This window comes from Manis javanica, chromosome 8 (genome assembly GCF_040802235.1).
Source record: "Manis javanica isolate MJ-LG chromosome 8, MJ_LKY, whole genome shotgun sequence".
Classification (NCBI taxonomy): Eukaryota; Metazoa; Chordata; class Mammalia; order Pholidota; family Manidae; genus Manis; species Manis javanica.
The window spans coordinates 25,369,642-25,387,261 of NC_133163.1; the positions used below are offsets into that span (position 1 = coordinate 25,369,642).

Consider the following 17,620-nt stretch of genomic DNA (forward strand, 5'->3'; position numbering starts at 1 on the left):
ACAAAGGAAAAAGACAGAGGAGGGCAGAACTGAGAGAATCGAGTAGAGTCACAGCCCTATTGGCTTTGTAAACTTCTGGATCAAACCCTGCCTGATGCCTTCCATTTCTGGGCTTCACATATATTCAAGACAATATATCCAAAGCCAGTATAAACTAGAGTATCATTTACTTGCAAAAAAAGTTATCCTGATATAGTCCTCTCTGATTTCTTTCAGGCCCTTCCCCCTGCTTCTTACTGGTATGAGTATGTCCTGGTACAACATGTGAGCTCTGTGCAGTCAGCATTATGTGCATGCATACACAGATGCACTTCAAATTCCTAAGGCAAGGAATTGTTTTTGATTCACATACGTCTGATGTTCTATTTCTCTGGCATTGATGAAAATAATCAAGCACAACAAAACAAGTTTTGTTGCTGAGCTCTTTAAAAATGCCTACTTGAATACCCAGAGAACTCTGAGGCTGAGCTGCATCTCCCGACGGCCTCTCTTAGCATCAAAGACCTGAAGGCAGTGCTGTCCAGTGGACAGCGAGCCCGGAAAAATAATGTGTGAAGAAACTCTCCAGTAGGCCGTTCCTTATTTATTAGATTCCAGATACATGGGACCAGGATGGCAGAATCCTAGGCAGTTTGATTTACAAGGAGGGGTGAGGGGGTCTCTGGGAGAACATATACAGAGGCGGAAATATGTATAGGTGGGTGACTCAGTGAGGGACTGCCATTTAAAAATATATACATCTTAAGAAGCCATCCCGGCCATTTGTCATTATTAGAAAATAAAACAATCTTTCCACATAATGGTTTTCTTTGGTGCTGTTCTGTGGCCATGGGCCCCTCTGTCTTCTTGTCACAAGTTTGTCACTGCACCTCCCCACCTCCATGCCCATTTCTCTCATCTGCACAAGAGGGGGAGTCTGGAGGGAAGGGTGGCCCCTAACCCAGGGGTGGGTGCAGATTCTGGCTCCTCTAACTGTGGCCTCCCAGCCAACATCCCACCCTGCTCTTAAGAGCTTCTTACTTGGTTCTTCAAACCTGGCCAAGACAGCTGAAGTTTCCAGTATGCAAAAACCGGGGCTGCTACGGAGGTTCATGTGACAAAACCAGTCTGGAGACTTTAGAAGGGGCGGGGACACGGGGACCAAACAAAACCCAGCCGATACCATCTTCTCCATGGTTGGATTTTTACATTTTATTTCTCGGTTCATTTCAATGACCTGTATCATGAGAGTACAGCTGAGAAGGGCTATTTCCTCTTTACAGATTTTCCCAGAGCAGTAGATTTGGGGATAAATTTGAGTTCCATCCCATTTGGGGGTGGGGGCGGCGGTGTCTTAAAACTCTCCTCACTTCATCCCTAAGCCAGGGTCCCCTCTTCCCAGGGAGGCCCCAAATCTGGTGAGGCTTCCAACTAAGTTGGCCCCTAAACTTTTTTTTCTGAGTGTCCAGTGGGTCTATTAAGTACACACTAGAGCCCCTTTCCCGCTGGTCACTTCCCATTGTTATTGATGCCTTTCCTGTTGCCATGGGAGTTCATTTGTAAAATAATGTGTAAAAGCAGCATCCACCTCATTGGCACTAAGCCATCAGGACTACCACTCCCTCTTAGACAGAAAGGGGCTCTAATGCTGGGACACTTGCAGAAGCACTAGATGCAGTGAGGCAAAGCTTCTCTGTATCCAGAACACCCATCCACTCCAAGCCAGCTGGTGCAGTTAGCCAGAAATGCTTTTCCTAGAAAAGATGGCCTGCAAATGCCAGTTTTGCACAAGGCCTGCTGTGGCTGACAGCTTGGATCTCATGCTTGAGCAGGAAGTGACACTGCAGAGAACCACGTGCCTGGGAGATGAGATGCCACCTGGGCCCCACCTCCTCAAGCACACAGCAGGTGAGAGGCTCGGGGAGGCTCCCAGAGCAGACCCCAAGTTCTCTCAGTGTGAGGTCTCTCCATCAGACCTCAGAGCATGGACCATAAAAGTTCAACTAGACTTCGGTTTTAGCCCCAGCCCCTTGATGCTGAGGAAGAGCCTGCGGGTCCGCCCAGACTGGGGACTGAGAGCTGGGGGTGAAGGATCCCGGACCTAATTCCAATGCTGTCAAGTGACTTTGGCCTCCAGTTACACATGGGCAAAAGGGAGGTGGGGCATACTTCACTGGTCTGTGAGGTCTTTTGAAACCCTGGACGTTTTCTACTTGAGGACATCAGAGAGCCACTCCACAGCGGCTAGGTGTTTACCAACCACCCCTGGGGGTGACCTCAGATGTCCCAGCATGGAAGTTCAGGAGGCATGGTGTCTGGGGGTGGACAGGCAGTGAGGTGGGACCAGCAGCAGCTGCTGGCCATAGGAAGGCTGTGAGGCTTTGGAACTGGGCACCTGGCCTTTAGGGCAGGCAGGATCTGCCTGCCTCTCCAGTGGACAGGAGGTTGGATTAGAATGGTGTGGATTGAGTGTGGATTCCCCCAAGTGTTCCAGGTAGGGTTGCTCTGATCTTTGCTTTAGAAGGCAGTGCCTAGAGGGGGCATTTCCACCACACTTGATGCCTTTTCATCCTCAGGGGACCATCTAAGCTACCCTCCACTGACCCATGCACACCAGAAAGGCTGCCCCCAGAGTGAGTTATAACTGACTTTTACAGTCCCTCACAGAAGTCAAGTGACCAAGTGACCCCATTTACCCAGAACTGAGGGGTTTCCTGGCACACAGGACTTAGAGTGTTAAACCCAAGGTCACTGTGGGCAAAGTGGGGTGGTTGGTCACCCTACACAGCTGCTGGTCCTGCCACAGAGCTGAGCCTTCTCAGTGTGCCCGGGGAGATATAATCACACCTCCTTAGCCCAAGGGCAGCAGGAGCAAGCAAACACTGGCACTGGTTTGTGCAGCCCTTTGGAATGCAGGGGAAGGGGAGTCCTGTTGCCCGCTGCCCCTGGAAGCCAGGAAGGCTCAGGCAGGCTGGCGACCTCCAACGTGCTCCGTCTTCAGCGTTCCCTGCCTGTCTATTACTGCTTCTGGGCTTTTCTGTGCTTGGCAAAGATTGGTGAGAGCCTCTCCCCAGGTTGCCCTATCCTCCCAGGACTGCCAGCCTAGAATGAGGGTGCCCACAGATGGGGCCAGGTCCCCGCACCTTCCCCACGAGCAACCTGCTCTGCACCTGCCCTGAAGGCTGCTGGGGAGAGGAGCCAGCGTAAGTGGGCACTCTGCAGGGTGCTGTCTGCCCGGTCTTCCCTGAGCCAGCACTGCTCCCAGCTGCGGGCCCTGCAGTCCTCTGGGTTGGCTGACTGCACTGTCCAGGTGAGTTCTGATGTAGGGGCAGGAAGAAGTAGGGGGACTTCTGGGAAAAGAGAGGAGGAGGGGGAGGACAGGCAGGCCCTGGCACAGTGGTGACAGCCTGGTGGGAGTGCCGAAGGATGGGGAGCCCAGGAACATGTGAGCTTTGGCAGCCATTCTCCTGATGGCGAGCTGCCCTGGGAGCCAAGTGTGTGTCACGCTGCAAGGATGGAGGAGGGAGCCGTCTGGACTGTGGAAGGTGTAGGGTCTCTTGAGGGACCCCACAGAACCTCAGAGTGGGCTGGGCCTCTGGAAGAAGCACCTGCCCTCTGGGAAAGAAAAACCTCTAGGTGGCGCCCACCCTAAGTTTACAGGAGCCCTGGGAGCTAAGCACCTCGCACCCAGGTGATGGGGTCGGGCAGGGATAGGATCTATATGTGCTGCCTCTTGGTGATTTAGTGGGGAGATGGGGCACTTCCTCCATGGTCTCCAGGCTCAGGGGAGTCAGCCCTGGCCCAGGCTGCAGCACTGCCCATGGACAAGGAAAATCCCACCGAAGAGAAAGCCAGTTACAGATGAGCCCCATGGCCTGCCCTCCCATCCCCATTCCCATGCCCGACTGCACCCAGGGCTCTGCACACAGCCGGGAGGGGAGAAACCCCTTCCTCTGGGACTGCTCATGGCCATGATACAGGGCTTGGAGGCCGAGGCTGGTGGTTGTGAAGGTCTCCACATCGGTCCATCCGTTTGTCCTCAGGTGGGAGTCGGTCCGTGTGCCGGGCCATCAGACCTTGGCCTCCAGCATCTCCAGGAAGAGTTTGTGCATGGGCACCTTGCCCTGCAGTTTGACGCTGTAGAAATGCTGCACGGCCTTGGCGGCTGTCTGCCGCAGCAGGGGCAGTGTCAGCAGCAGCTTGCCCGTCCTCCGTGGCTCCTCATGGCGCTGGCTTAGTTCATAGTCTTGCAGTGCCTCGTGTAGCAGATCCTGCAGCTTCTGGACTGCCTCCAGGTCCTCAATGTACATGGAATCTGGGGGCACAAAGGGGAGCGTCAGAGGGCATGGCTCAGAGCACTGCCTGGGCAGGCGGGCTGCTCCCTGGGCCCTTGGGACCTTTGGAGACTTGCAAATCCTCCCTTTACAGAGAGGAAAACTGAGGCTCAGAGAGGTTAAGCGGCCAGTCTGTGGTCACAGAGGCCAGTGATAGAGCTGGCGTTTGGACCCAGAGGCAGATCTATATCTAGGGAGGACACTATTGGAGAAACCACCATGAGGTGGTTGTGGAGACCCTGAAGGGCTTGAACATGGACAGACCTGTCATTGCCCTGGAGGTGCCAGACTGGTAGAGCTGAAATCCTGCATCCCTCACTTGCTAGCTGTGTGACTTCAGGCAAGTTACGTAACTTTGTGCCTCATTTTCCTCATTTGTGAAATGAGATAATAGCCACAACCTACCTCAAGAGCTAAATGAGTTAATGCAGGGCAAGGGCTTAAAACAGTACTCGTCACAAAGTAAATACCTGGAAAGTAATATCACCACCATAACCACCACCACCACCACCATCATCATCATCATCACCATCACCACCACCATCACATCACCATCGTCACCACTACCACCACCATCACCATCAGCATCACCACTGTCATCACCAACACCATCACCATATCACCACCACCACCACCACCATCATCATCATCATCACCATCACCACCACCATCACATCACCATCGTCACCACTACCACCACCATCACCACCACCACCACCACCATCACCATCACCATCAGCATCACCACTGTCATCACCAACACCATCACCATATCACCACCACCACTACCATCACCATCAGCACCACCACCACCACCACCATCATCATCATCACCATCACCACTACCACCACATCACCATCGTCACCACTACCACCACCATCACTGCCATCACCACCACCACCACCATCACCATCAGCATCATCACCATCACCACCACCACCACATCACCATCGTCACCACTACCACCATCACCATCAGCATCACCACCGTCATCACCAACACCATCACCATATCACCACCATCACCACCACTACCATCACCACCACCACCATCACCATATCACCATCATCACAACTACCATTGTCACCACCATCACCATTATCACCACCATCACCACCATCACTACCATCATCACCACCATTATCACCATCAATACCATCACTATCACCGTCACCAATATTACTGTTGTTGCTGCTGCCTCTGGGCTGAGTCTTCACTTTAATGACCTTACAAATGCTGGTTACCAAGAACAGACCCAGATGAAGGGGCTGAGCTGTGTCTGGCTGCCTTGTGGTGGAGGACATGGCAAGGACTGAGATAGCATTGGCTGGACCTGGTGATGGAGGATGCTGTTGGGAGTTCTCTAAAACCCTGGGAAGGGCTTTGGACTCAGGCCGTGAATTGGGGGTTCAAACAAATACTTAAATCCCAGTGGGCAGGGAGGCACCCATGGACAGCTGAGTCACAGCTGGATCTGAGTAGAAGTAAATGGAATCTCCTGGAACCCACTCCCTGGCCTCAGGGAAAATAACCAACCCTCTTATGAATTCATTAAAGATCCTGACTCGCCACCCTGAGCTACAGTGCCCAGTGCCCACCAAAGGTGGGAGGGTAAGGGTCCATGTAGATTAAATGATGAACTTGAAGCTCTGGGTGGGTCACCAAGGAAGGCTGGGTGAGTTTCCTGAATTCCTCAAAAGAGCACTGCAGTTCCTTTGTGTGCTGGGTTGGTGTAGATACCAGACTGCCAAGGGCAGCTGCACCAGCTGGCTCACCCTAGTGACTCCCTCTAACCTTCGGGACCCACACGCAGCCCATGCCTCCAAGGGTCCCGCCTCTCTGTCTTAAGAGGATAGCAACAGAATGAGGTAGGTAAGACTCTGGTGTCTTAGATGCTGTGTGACTTTGGCCAAGTTACTTAGGCTCTCTGAGATGGTTTCTTTGTAAAATGGAGCAAATAAGAGTGCATAGGGCAGAGGTGAAGGGTAAATGAAATAGCACGTACCCAGGCACTTAGTAGGCACCTCATATGTTAGCACTCAGACTGGGGGTAAGTGTGCTCGCAGGGCTGGGTGTTATTGGCCCCACACCCAAGACTCCTCCACATTTTTCTGCTCCTTGTTACCAAGGCAGTAAGGACTCCTTCTTTGCCAGTTGGAGGTGAAACACAGCTCTGTTCCTACACTCTCAGCTGGTTACAGAGCTTGTGCTCAAGCGGTGCCGGTTCCTGTAAGCCTGGGGCCTGGCCATCCAGACTCCCTGCCTCCTGCAAGCTTCATCTCCCCATCCCCCCACCTTCCCCAAGGAGGCCAAAATTGGCAGCTTCCTTCGACCAAAATGAAATAAAATAACATTGCAAGATTAATTCCTTTGCAATCCATCAGCGAGTCTGTATTGATGGCATTGATAAACTGTTAATTACAAAATCAATGGCTATGAATTTTTTTCTGCTGTCAGGGAGCCTTGGAGATGGCCAAGACACGGGGTGAAAGACGGTGAGCAGGCTCCCAGGGGGCTGTGGTTTGGGGCCACATCTTGCCTCTGATGTGCTTCACTCCTCTGCCTAGCGTCAGCCCTGAGCCACATCTGAGGGTCCAGCCCCATCCACTCAGCCAGCAGTGGCACCCACAGTGGCCCTTGGGGCTGCCACCAGGACCATTCCAGTAATCTCCTGGTGCCTGCTCTCCTCCAGCCAACACACTGTCTACTGAGGCCTGGGTGACTTTCCTAGTTCACTGCTGGGGGACAGGGATCTCCCCGACAGCCTTCCATGGCTCCCTGTATTACAACCCAAACCTTTCATGGCCCTGGGGTCTCTGGACTGACCCAAACTGCTTTTCTAGCCATACCCACAAAAAGGCCTGTTCCTTTCCTGTTTCCTGCCTGAAACGGAGTGCCCCACTATGCAGTCAGGGCTTTGAGGGTCACAAACTCCTCCTTCTCCACTGAGTTTCTTCAACCTGCACACAAGCTGCAGGGTGACCTGGAAGCTGCCACTGGGGCAAGAAGTCCAGGTTCCAGGAACTTTGTCTTACAGGACAAAATGTGTACTTAGGCAAAGCTTGACGCTAGCTGGAGCCCCTGATGGGTTCATGCTACCAAACCTCTGTCAGTCCTCAGATGGCATGTGTGTGAGTGTGCATATGTGTGTGAGACTGTGTACGTATTTGTGTGTGCACATGTACGTGTGTGCACGGGCATGTGTGGGTGTGCACACGTCTGTGTATGTGAGATCAAGACAAGAATATGTAGCTGAGCTAAAGAGCCATCTGAAGGCCCTTGCAGCCTGGTGTTGAGGGTGGGCTGGGGCGACAGTTGAGCAGCCTCCCTCTTCACCCTCCTCTCCGAGCATGGGCACGCTTGGTCTCCAGATCTGGTTTGAAGGGGCCAGGACAGTCCAACACTGAGGACGTGCTGTTTGCTTTCACTGCGTACCCTCCCTCTCCTCCTCTGCCCACCCGAACTCCCAGCCCCTGGGCAGCGGCTGGTTCAGATGCTCCCCTCTGAATGGGTGAGCATGGGATAATGAGGGTGGTGAAATACTTCTATATGACATGGAATGATGAAGACCTGTCACTATCTATGCATTTGTCAAAATCTGTAGAATCATACAACACAAAGAGTAGACCCTGATGACAACTTTGGGCTTTGTTAAGGTATCAGTATTGGCTCATTAATTTACCTCACTAATACAAGATGTTAAAAATAGGGGAAACTGTGTAGAGGGCATGGGGGACATGGGTGGGATGGCGTTTGGAGTTCTGCATACTATCTGCTCAATTATTCTGTCAATCTAAAACTGTACAGAAAACCCCAACAGCATTAGCATTCTTTAACAAAGAATATATTATGATTTGGTCATCTTAAAGTATAAATGGTCTCTACAGAAGCATGTAAAATTTTAATTATTATTTTGCATTAGTTTATTAATAAAAGGTATTTGAGCTATAAAAAAAAAAAGGAAAGAAATGCTTCCCTCTCTGCACTAGATCAGGTTCCCTGAAAGCAGAGCGTGAGATGGGTTCACATGCACTGGACGTGTGCAGGGCACGCTTTCAGGAGGAAAGAAGGGAGGGGGGAAGCAGAGGGCAGGGCTGGGAACCAGCAAGGTAAGGATGCAGCCTCGGCTTCCCTGGGCTCCCTCGCAGAGCTCTGATCCCACCCTGCCGGGAGTCCAGCCTTGTGCTCCCCTGTGTGGGTCCATCACTGGCTGAGGGTGACAAGGGGTGTGGGATATGCGACTCTCCGGGCAGGTGAGGTGAACAGCTGTGAGCTGTTAGCAGCAAAACTCAGCTGCTGGGGCACAGAGGCACTAACCCAGTAAAAGGGTCTGAGTGAGGCATCAGCAGTGTCCCCTGCATTCTCTATTAATCCATTTATTAGGGAGGACTAGGTGTGTTGTCCCAGTTTGCCAGGGATGGAGTTTTCCTGGGACATGGGCCTTTCAGTAAGAACATGGCAATATCAAGCAAACTGGTTGGTTACCCTATTTGTACTATCCCCATCTGGGAACCAGCCCTCCCTCTTCACTATGCTCATAATACTTTGTTTCCTCTAATATTAATAATGATAATAATTAATACTTATTGAACATTTCCTCTACACCAGGAATGGGCTAAGTACTTTTATCTTCAGTCAATTATTTAATACAAAAGTATTTGGAGGAGTCCTAGGATACCCTCATTTTACACACAAGGACAGGGCTAAGGAAGGTTGCTGACTTGCCCAAGGTCACACTGCTAAGTGTCAGAGCTGAAGTTTGAACTTGGGTTCGTCTGACACACACTTGAACAGTTAACTGTACCACACACGGCCCTGTGGCAGAACTGTGTGTGCACGTGCCTGGCACTCTCTAAAACAAGGACCCTGCTTTTCTCCTTCTCCTGTGTTCCCCCACCCCCAGCCCTGGCCTGGCGCTGTGCATAGAGTGGAAACCCTCTAAGTGGGGACACAGACTACATGCAAGCTCACTCACCTGCCTCACCAGTGCCCTACCTCTCTCCCTGGATAGTCTAGTCAGAAGTTGGTTGGGCTAAAGAAATGGAGTGAAGCCTCCTTTTTAATGCTGGATTCAGTCATTCAGTTGGGAAGGTTTTCTGTCTCATGCTTGAGCAATTTGATTGGGAGAGTCAAGGAATGGGTTATAAGCTCAGGGCCGATTTTGGTTCAAGTCCTAGCTCTGACACTCTATAAATGCGTGACCCTGGGCAATTCGCTTCACCTTTCCAAGCCTCAGTTTTCCACTTCTGTAAAATGGGGTTCAAATAATAAGAACTTTGCTCATAGGGTTGTGTGTAGTAATTAAGTTCAAAGCTAATTTATTTAACAGGTTTAGCACTTACTATGTGCCAGGCATGTTGTAAGCATACTATACTTATATGTGAATAAATCCCTTCCATAGCCTGGTGGGGTAGAGACTATTTGTTGTTCCCATTTTACCTATGAAAAAACTGAGGCACAGAGTGAAGCAACTAGCCCAAGTGGTAGAAGGATTTGACCCTTAGCAACATGGCAGTAGAATCTGTGTCCTTAAGTAGTGTGCTGGTCTGGCTTTCAGGGGCTAGGCAGAGTGCCCTGCAAACCCTGCAAACCCTGCAAATCAAGGGCTTAGGAAATGCTCAGTCATTGCTGGTCTTCATCACCATCTTTTTAACTCCAGGCTACCCCTTGCACAATCTTGGTGATGAGAAGCTCCAACATCTTCACACCATCCTGCCTCTCGCAGCAGCCCAGCTCACCATCCCTAGAACCATGATCCTCAGGCCATGAAGACCTCCTGAGCCACCCCCTGTGCACCCCCACCCACCCTTACCTGAGTTGGCAAGGGCCAGGGCCTTGAGCGTCACAAACTCCTCCTTCTCCACCTTGAGCTTCTTGTACCTGCGCACCAGCTGGAGGATGGCCCGGTAGAGCTCCAGCAGCCCCGCAAGGCGGGAGTGCTCCTCGTCCATGATGTAGTCCTCGGCATACACCAGCTTGTCATCGTAGGGCAGCGAGCGGTACACGATGCCCAAGATGAGGATCTCCATCCAGGCACTCTGTAGCAGGCTCATCTGGTCCCCCAGGGAGAGGCTGGAGAAGCCTGCAGGAAGAGGGGGCAAGGCGGGCAGCAGCGGTCAGCGGGGCGGGGGCGCTCCAGGCTCCTCTGGACCTGTACCTGCTGGTCACAATGTCCTTCCTTGGTGAATGAGTCAGACACGGAATTCATGGAAAAGACTTACGTAAGAAGAGCTCAGTCAATGTTGACTGTTGTTATTATCATCATTATTGTTAGTTCTATGGTGTTTTTCAAATGTCTGGAGAGGCTTTTTGGTTAATTAAACACATTTGTAATTTAAGGAGTTATTAAATTCACAGTAGAATCAGGAAATAGCTGTACAGTGTCCTCTCCATCCTGGGGAGTTTCCAGAACCCCCCTCTCCCACGCTCAAACCAGGGGTGGTTTTGGTGTTTGAAAGTGATACCTGGTCCTCAATGCCATCTCAGTTGTGCCGAGACCCAGGGGCCCAATCAGGAACGAGGACTCAGCTGTTCCTGGCCAGTAATCCGACCACCTCCCCCCACCACTGCCCCCAAAAGTCTGGAGCTGCTAAGAGCTCAAGAATCCCTGAGGTCAGGGGGCACTTTATCACAGGGCGGCCTGTCCTCCCAGGGGCCAGACCCCTGCTGCCCAGGCCATCGCTCTCCACCTAACGACCCAAGAAGTCCCATGTTCTGTGAGCCTTGAGTCAAGGGAGTCTCCCCTTCCCTGGGAGTAAGGAGGCTGACTCCAGAGTGAAAGAAGGTTGGGGTGGAGATGTGTCCAGCATATTCACGCTCTCTTGGTCCAATGTGCTCTGACAACTGCCTGGCTTGAGTTCTGACTCCTCATTTACCAGCTGTAGGCTGACCTTGTGAAAGCTGTGTGACTTCCCAGACCTCAGCCTCCTCCCCCGTGAAATGGGTAAAACAGCAGTGCCTGCTTCAATGCAGAGGGTGGCTGTGAGATCTAATAATGAGGCAATGATTATAGGCATACAACACTCTTGCTGAGCTCATACTATTATTATTAATGATGAAATGAGTCTCCAACTGCAAAATAAGTACCTGGAATCACATCATATATGCACTGAATTAAGGCCAAGTCAGCAACACCTTGATTTGAGAGAGAGGAGGACAAAGGAGGGAAGAAGTTGATTCTCAAACATCTTGGTCACTAAACATAAGATGATAACATGAAACAGAAGTTGTGGTTAGTTACTGTTGCTCTTGTTACTGTTGCTAGCATGCTTTGGCAGGGCTTCTCTTCTCCCCGCTGGACATACCTGGAGGCCTGGGTTGGTACGGCCCATCACTCTGGCTCTCCATGGGGTCTATCCCACCCTCATCTGCTGTCCTTTGTCTCTAACAACCACTTCTCGCTTTCCAACCAGCACATGAGCCTTCAACTTTAGGGGGCACCCCAGGACTGAAGCCTTCACTTGGCACATCTCCCTTTCCTGGCAAGCACCCTCCTAGTCTAGTCATCACAGTTCCTAGGCCTGATCTGGGGTGATACAGCCCAGGCCTTGGATCACCACCTGGATGCTGGCCTCCGTGGGTGACAGACAAAGAGCTAGAGTGATTATACTGACCGACACGGGGCAGGCCTGGATTGATGCTCCTTGTCAGGGGGAGGCTGGCTGGCACAGAGGGGCACAGAGCATGTGTGCTGTAGCCCAGATCCTGGCGTGGGAGAGGGTGCGTGGCTGCCTGTGGTGGTGGAGAGAGCTGGGAGGTAATAAAAGATAGATAGAAATGGACATCCAATTTCCCTTATCGGGCCTCTGAGCAGGAGAGGCCTTGGGCGACATTAATTAACAGATACCAATCAGCCCACACACGAAGGTGTGTGCATATAGGGGAGTGTGGGGCTGCACTGGGGGGCCTGAAAGCAGACAGGGAGGAAAGATGTAGGAGGTGGATGAGCCGAAATTAATAGATAATTGAACTGGAAGGTGGCAAAGAGGGAGGGTGTGGTAAGAGCTAGGCTTTCTGGAGAAGAGGCCCCTGTGAGGCTAATCTCATAGGTGGAGTCACCAGAACATTAACAGCATTCTCTGCCTCTTCATTCCTTCAATGAAGATTTACTGAGCACCTACTAAGGGCCAGGCCCTGGGGACAGAATATCGAGTTCAAACCTGAACTGGTCCCTGCTTTCAAGAACTCACATTCAAGAGGGAAAGACACACCCCAAGTACCATGTCACCATGCCGTCACACATGTGGGAAGAGCCCAGTGAGATGGAGAACTCTGAAAACATGCAGCAGGCAGATCTGCCCAACAAGAGTCTGGAAGGTTTTGCAGGAAAGGAGACTGGGGCTAGAATCTGAAGGGGAAAGCGGAGCTCCAAGGGGGTGGCCAGGGCCCCTCTGCTGCATGCACACCTCCCTGAGCCTGGAGAAGCCAGGTTGCCCTGTGCACTGGGCTCCCTGGGAACATGATGCCATGCTTCTCTTCTTCCACCCCCACTGCCAACCACTGGGCCTGGTGCAACGAAGATGCTCAATGAAGATTCCTGGCACAGAGGAGAGAATGGGCTATTGGGCTTTGACTACTAGTTGAAGAAAATGGGCCAAAAGAACTTGGTCAAACCCTCTCAGTCCTTCAGAGATGAGTTCGGGTTTAGCAGCCTCAGACTATGTGTGCAAGTCAGAGACAGGCCTGCCCTGGGGTGGCAGGAGGGAGAGGGACAGTGACTTAGAGAGTTTTGTGTGGCCATGTTAGGATGGCCCTGTGTCCAAACTTCTCTGCTAGGCTGGTTTGAGTAGTGGACTCAGACTGACTTTTTCCTTTGAGCATCTTCCAAAGGGGCTGGAAATAGCTTCAAAAAAACAAACGTCAGAAAAATTACTACGGACACCACCAAAATACAAAGAATTATTAGAGAAAACTATGAAAAATTATATGCTAGCAAACTGGATAACCTAGAAGAAACAGACAACTTTCTAAAAAAAAATACAACCTTCCAAGACTGACCCAGGAAGAAACAGAAAATCTAAACAGACCAATTACCATCAATAAAATTGAATCAGTAATCAAAAAACAACCCAAGAACAAAATCCCCGGACCAGATAGCTTCACTGCTGAATTTTATCAGACATTTAGAAGACATAATACCCATTTCTCCTTAAAGTTTTCAAAAAAATAGAAGAGGAAGGAATACTCCCAAACTCATTCTATGAAGCCAGCATCACTCTAATACCAAAACCAAGCAAAAACACCACAAAAAAAGAAAATTACAGACCAATATCCCTGATGAACATCAATGCAAAAATACTCAACAAAATTAGCAAACCAAATTCAAAAATACATCAAGAGGATTATACATCATGATCAAGTGGGATTCATCCCAGGGATGCAAGGATGGTACAACATTAAAAAATCCATCAACATCATCCACTACATCAATAAAAAGGACAAAAATCACATGATCATCTCCATAGATGCTGAAAAAGCATTTGACAAAATTCAACATCCATTCATGATAAAAACTCCCAACAAAATGGGTAGAGAGGGCAAGTACCTCAACATAATAAAGGCCATATATGACAAACTGACAGCCAACATCATACTTAGAGGAAAAGCTTTCAGCTTTTCACTGTTAAGATCGGAACAAGACAAGGATGCCCACTCTCCCCACTTTTATTCAACATAGAACTGGAGGTCCATGCCACAGCAATCAGAAAACAAAAAGAAATAAACGGCATCCAGATTGGTAAAGAAGTTAAACTGTCACTGTTGGCAGATGACATGATGTTGTACATAAAAATCCCTAAAGAATCCACTCCAAAACTACTGGAATTCAGCAAAGTTGCAGGATACAAAATTAATACACAGAAATCTGTTGCATTCCTTTACACTAATGATGAACTAGCAGAAAGAGAAATAAGGAAAACAATTCCATTCACAATTGCATCAAAAAAAAATAAAATACCTAGGAATAAACCTAACCAAGGAAGTGAAAGACCTAATCCCTGAAAACTACAAGATACTCTTAAGAGAAATTAAAGAGGACACTAATAAATGGAAATTCATCCCGTGCTCTTGGGTAGGAAGAATTAATATTGTCAAAATGGCCATCCTGACTAAAGCAATCTACAGATTCGATGCAATCCCTATCAAAATACCAACAGCATTCTTCAATGAACTGGAAGAAATAGTTCTAAAATTCTTATGGAACCACAAAAGACCCCAAATAGCCAAAGCAATCCTGAGAAGAATAAAGCTAGGGGGATTATGCTCCCCAATTTCAAGCTCTACTACAAAGCCACAGTAATCAAAACAATTTGGTACTGGCATAAGAATAGACCCATAGATCAATGGAACAAAACAGAGAGCCCAGATATAAACCCACACATATATGCCCAATTAATATATGAAAAAGGAGCCATGGACATACAATGGGGAAATGACAGCCTCTTCAATAGCTGGTGTTGGCAAAACTGGACAGCAACATGTAGGAGAATGAAACTGGATTACTGTCTAACTCCATACACAAAAGTAAACTCAAAATGGATCAAAGACCTGAATGTAAGTCATGAAACCATAAAACTCATAGGCAAAACTCTCTTGAATATAAACATGAGCAACTTCTTCATGAATATAACTCCTCGGGCAAGGGAAACAAAAGCAAAAATGAACAAGTGGGACTATATCAAACTAAAAAGCTTCTGTACAGCAAAGGACACCGTTAGTAGAACAAAAAGGCATCCTACAGTATGGGAGAATATATTCATAAATGATCCATCTGATAAGGGGTTAACATTCAAAATATATTAAGAGCTCACATGCCTCAACACCCAAAAAACAAATAACTGATTAAAAAATGGGCAGAGGACCTGAATGGACATTTTTCCAAAGAAGAAATTCAGATTTCTTCCTATTGAGAGGCACATGAAAATTTTCCTATTGAGGCACATGAAAAGATGCTCCACATCACTAATCGTCAAGGAAATGCAAATTAAAACCACAATGAGATATCTTGTCACACTAGTTAGGATGGCCACCATCCAAAAGACAACGACAAATGTTGGCGAGGAAGTAGAGAAAGGGGAGCCCTACTACACTGCTGGTGGAAATGTAAATTAGATCAACCATTGTGGAAAGCAGTATGGAGGTTCCTCAAAAAACTAAAAATAGAAATACCATTTGACCCAGGAATTCTATTCCTAAGGATTTACCCTAAGAATGCAGGAGCCCAGTTTGAAAAAGATATATGCACCCTTATGTTTATTGCAGCACTATTTACAATAGCCAAGAAATGGAAGCAACCTAAATGTCCATCAGTAGGTGAATAGATAAAGATGTGGTACATATACACAATGGAATATTATTCAGCCTTAAGAAAACAAATCCTACCATTTCCAACAACATGGATGGAGCTAGAGGGTACTATGCTCAGTGAAATAAGCCAGGCAGAAAAAGACAAGTACCAAATGATTTCACTCATCTGTGGAGCAAAAGAACAAAGAAAAACTGAAGGAACAAAACAGCAGCAGACTCACAGAACCCAAGAATGGACTAACAGTTGCCAAAGGGAAAGGGACTGGGGAGGATGGGTGGGAAGGGAGGGAGAAGGGGAATAAGGGACATTATGATTAGCACGTATAATATAGGGGGGGGCACAGGGAAGGAAGTAAAGCACAGAGAAGCTTAGTATGCTGATGGACAGTGACTGTAATGGGGTATATGGTGGGGACTCGATAATAGGGGGAATGTAGTAACCACAATGTTGCTCATGTGAAATCTGAGCATAAGATTGTATATCAATGATGTCTTAATAAAAAAATAATGACCCCCTCAAAAAAGTCTGCTCCGAAGTGCTTAATAGCATATATAAGCTGCTTTGTTTTGTGCAAAGTGGTGGGGGTGGGGCGTGATATTTGATATTTTCCAATATTTGCAATTATTTAAATGCTCCTAAGATTTGAAAAAAAAATTAGAAGGAAAAATGAGAAATAAAAACTGTTATCTCTAGTAGGAAGTTGGGGTTGGCCACAGAGATAGAGGCAAAGATTCTGAGTGCACGTTTGTATCTACTTTCGGCTTTTGAACCTGTCCCTGTTTAAGATGTCCAAAAATAAAATGAAATCAAGCATAAAATAAAAGACACACTCCCATCAACCTAGCAATTTCACCACTGGAAACTTCTGCCAAAAAAAAAAGTGCACGTAATACACAAAAATAAATGTGGAAAGGGTGTTTGTTACATAACCTAAATGTAACTAAATAATTATATGAATGTAATAAATGTAATTATTAGCTAAGTGACTAGCACATTAGAAGCCACTACAAAGAATGAAAACCAACTGTGCAGTGTGGAAAGGTCCCTAAAAGCTTAAAGAGAGTGGATTCTTCAGGGCACAGACACCACAGCTAGACTGCCTGAATCCCAGCTCCACTGACCACTGGCCATGACCCTGGGCAAATCCACCTCCCTGTGCCTCAATTTCCTCATCTGTAAGATGGGACTAGTAACAGTACTTCCCCCATGGAGTTGTCTGGATTCAAGGAGCTAGCCTTGGAACTCCTAACAACACTGGTTAGCAGATGGCAAGGGCTACTATTGTATATAGGTGGGTGAAAGAATCAGGGTGGAAAGCAGTGTTACAAAGTGATCCGGCGGGGAGGGGAGAGAGCACACACACAGAATGGCTGCACATATACAGGAAATTCCCAAAAGGATGCTTAAGAAAGATAAGGGATTTGGAGCTCCTAATTTCCATCCCTTTGTCAAGTCTGACATTGTTACTTAGAAGCACAAACTCCTTTATTTAAACCCAAACAAAGGGGCTGAAGCACTCCTCCCAGCCCTTCAGCAAAGCGTCCTCCACTTCTGCTTCTCTATGCTGGGTGGGGTCCCCTCCTCAGTGAAGTGATTAGCAATTCCGGGAAGGAGGGGCTGCCGGGAGGGGCTGGGTGAGGTCGCGCCCCTGAGAGGATACTGCCCCCTTGGGGTTCAGCCCTGCCCAAGCTGGCTGCCCAGTGCCCCTCTCCCCAGGCCTCCCACCTTGAGCTCTGCTGCCCCACTGGAAGTTGCTTTATCTGCACCAACTGATCTAATAACATTCAGGCTCTTCCCAAGCTCCCATCCCCCAGTGATTTGACAGCATGAGCTCCTGGAATTTTAAAAAAAAAAGGAGCACATAATTTGTGGCAAGTGGAGTTCATAATCTGTTAATTTATTATCGTTTCTGTCGACCTGGAGGGCCATTAGCAGAGGTAATAAAGGGAGATGTAATTATAGGATCTGAGGCCACTCCAGACACAGCTGCTGTCACTCGGC

General features: G+C 48.6%; 1 protein-coding gene across 2 annotated transcripts in view; it reads right to left on the reverse strand.

Annotated features, from left to right (window-relative positions):
- Positions 1–577: 577 nt before the first annotated feature.
- Positions 578–17,620, reverse strand: part of ESRRB (estrogen related receptor beta) — a 167,669-nt gene continuing 150,626 nt past the window's right edge. For both annotated transcript variants that reach the window (XM_037022847.2, XM_017649990.3), the window contains 2 exons: positions 10,127–10,396; positions 578–4,294 (listed from right to left, as the gene is read on the reverse strand). In XM_037022847.2, the coding sequence (XP_036878742.1) occupies positions 4,050–4,294; positions 10,127–10,396 (515 nt within the window). In that variant the 3' untranslated portion in view covers positions 578–4,049. The remainder of the gene's footprint in view (positions 4,295–10,126; positions 10,397–17,620) is intronic.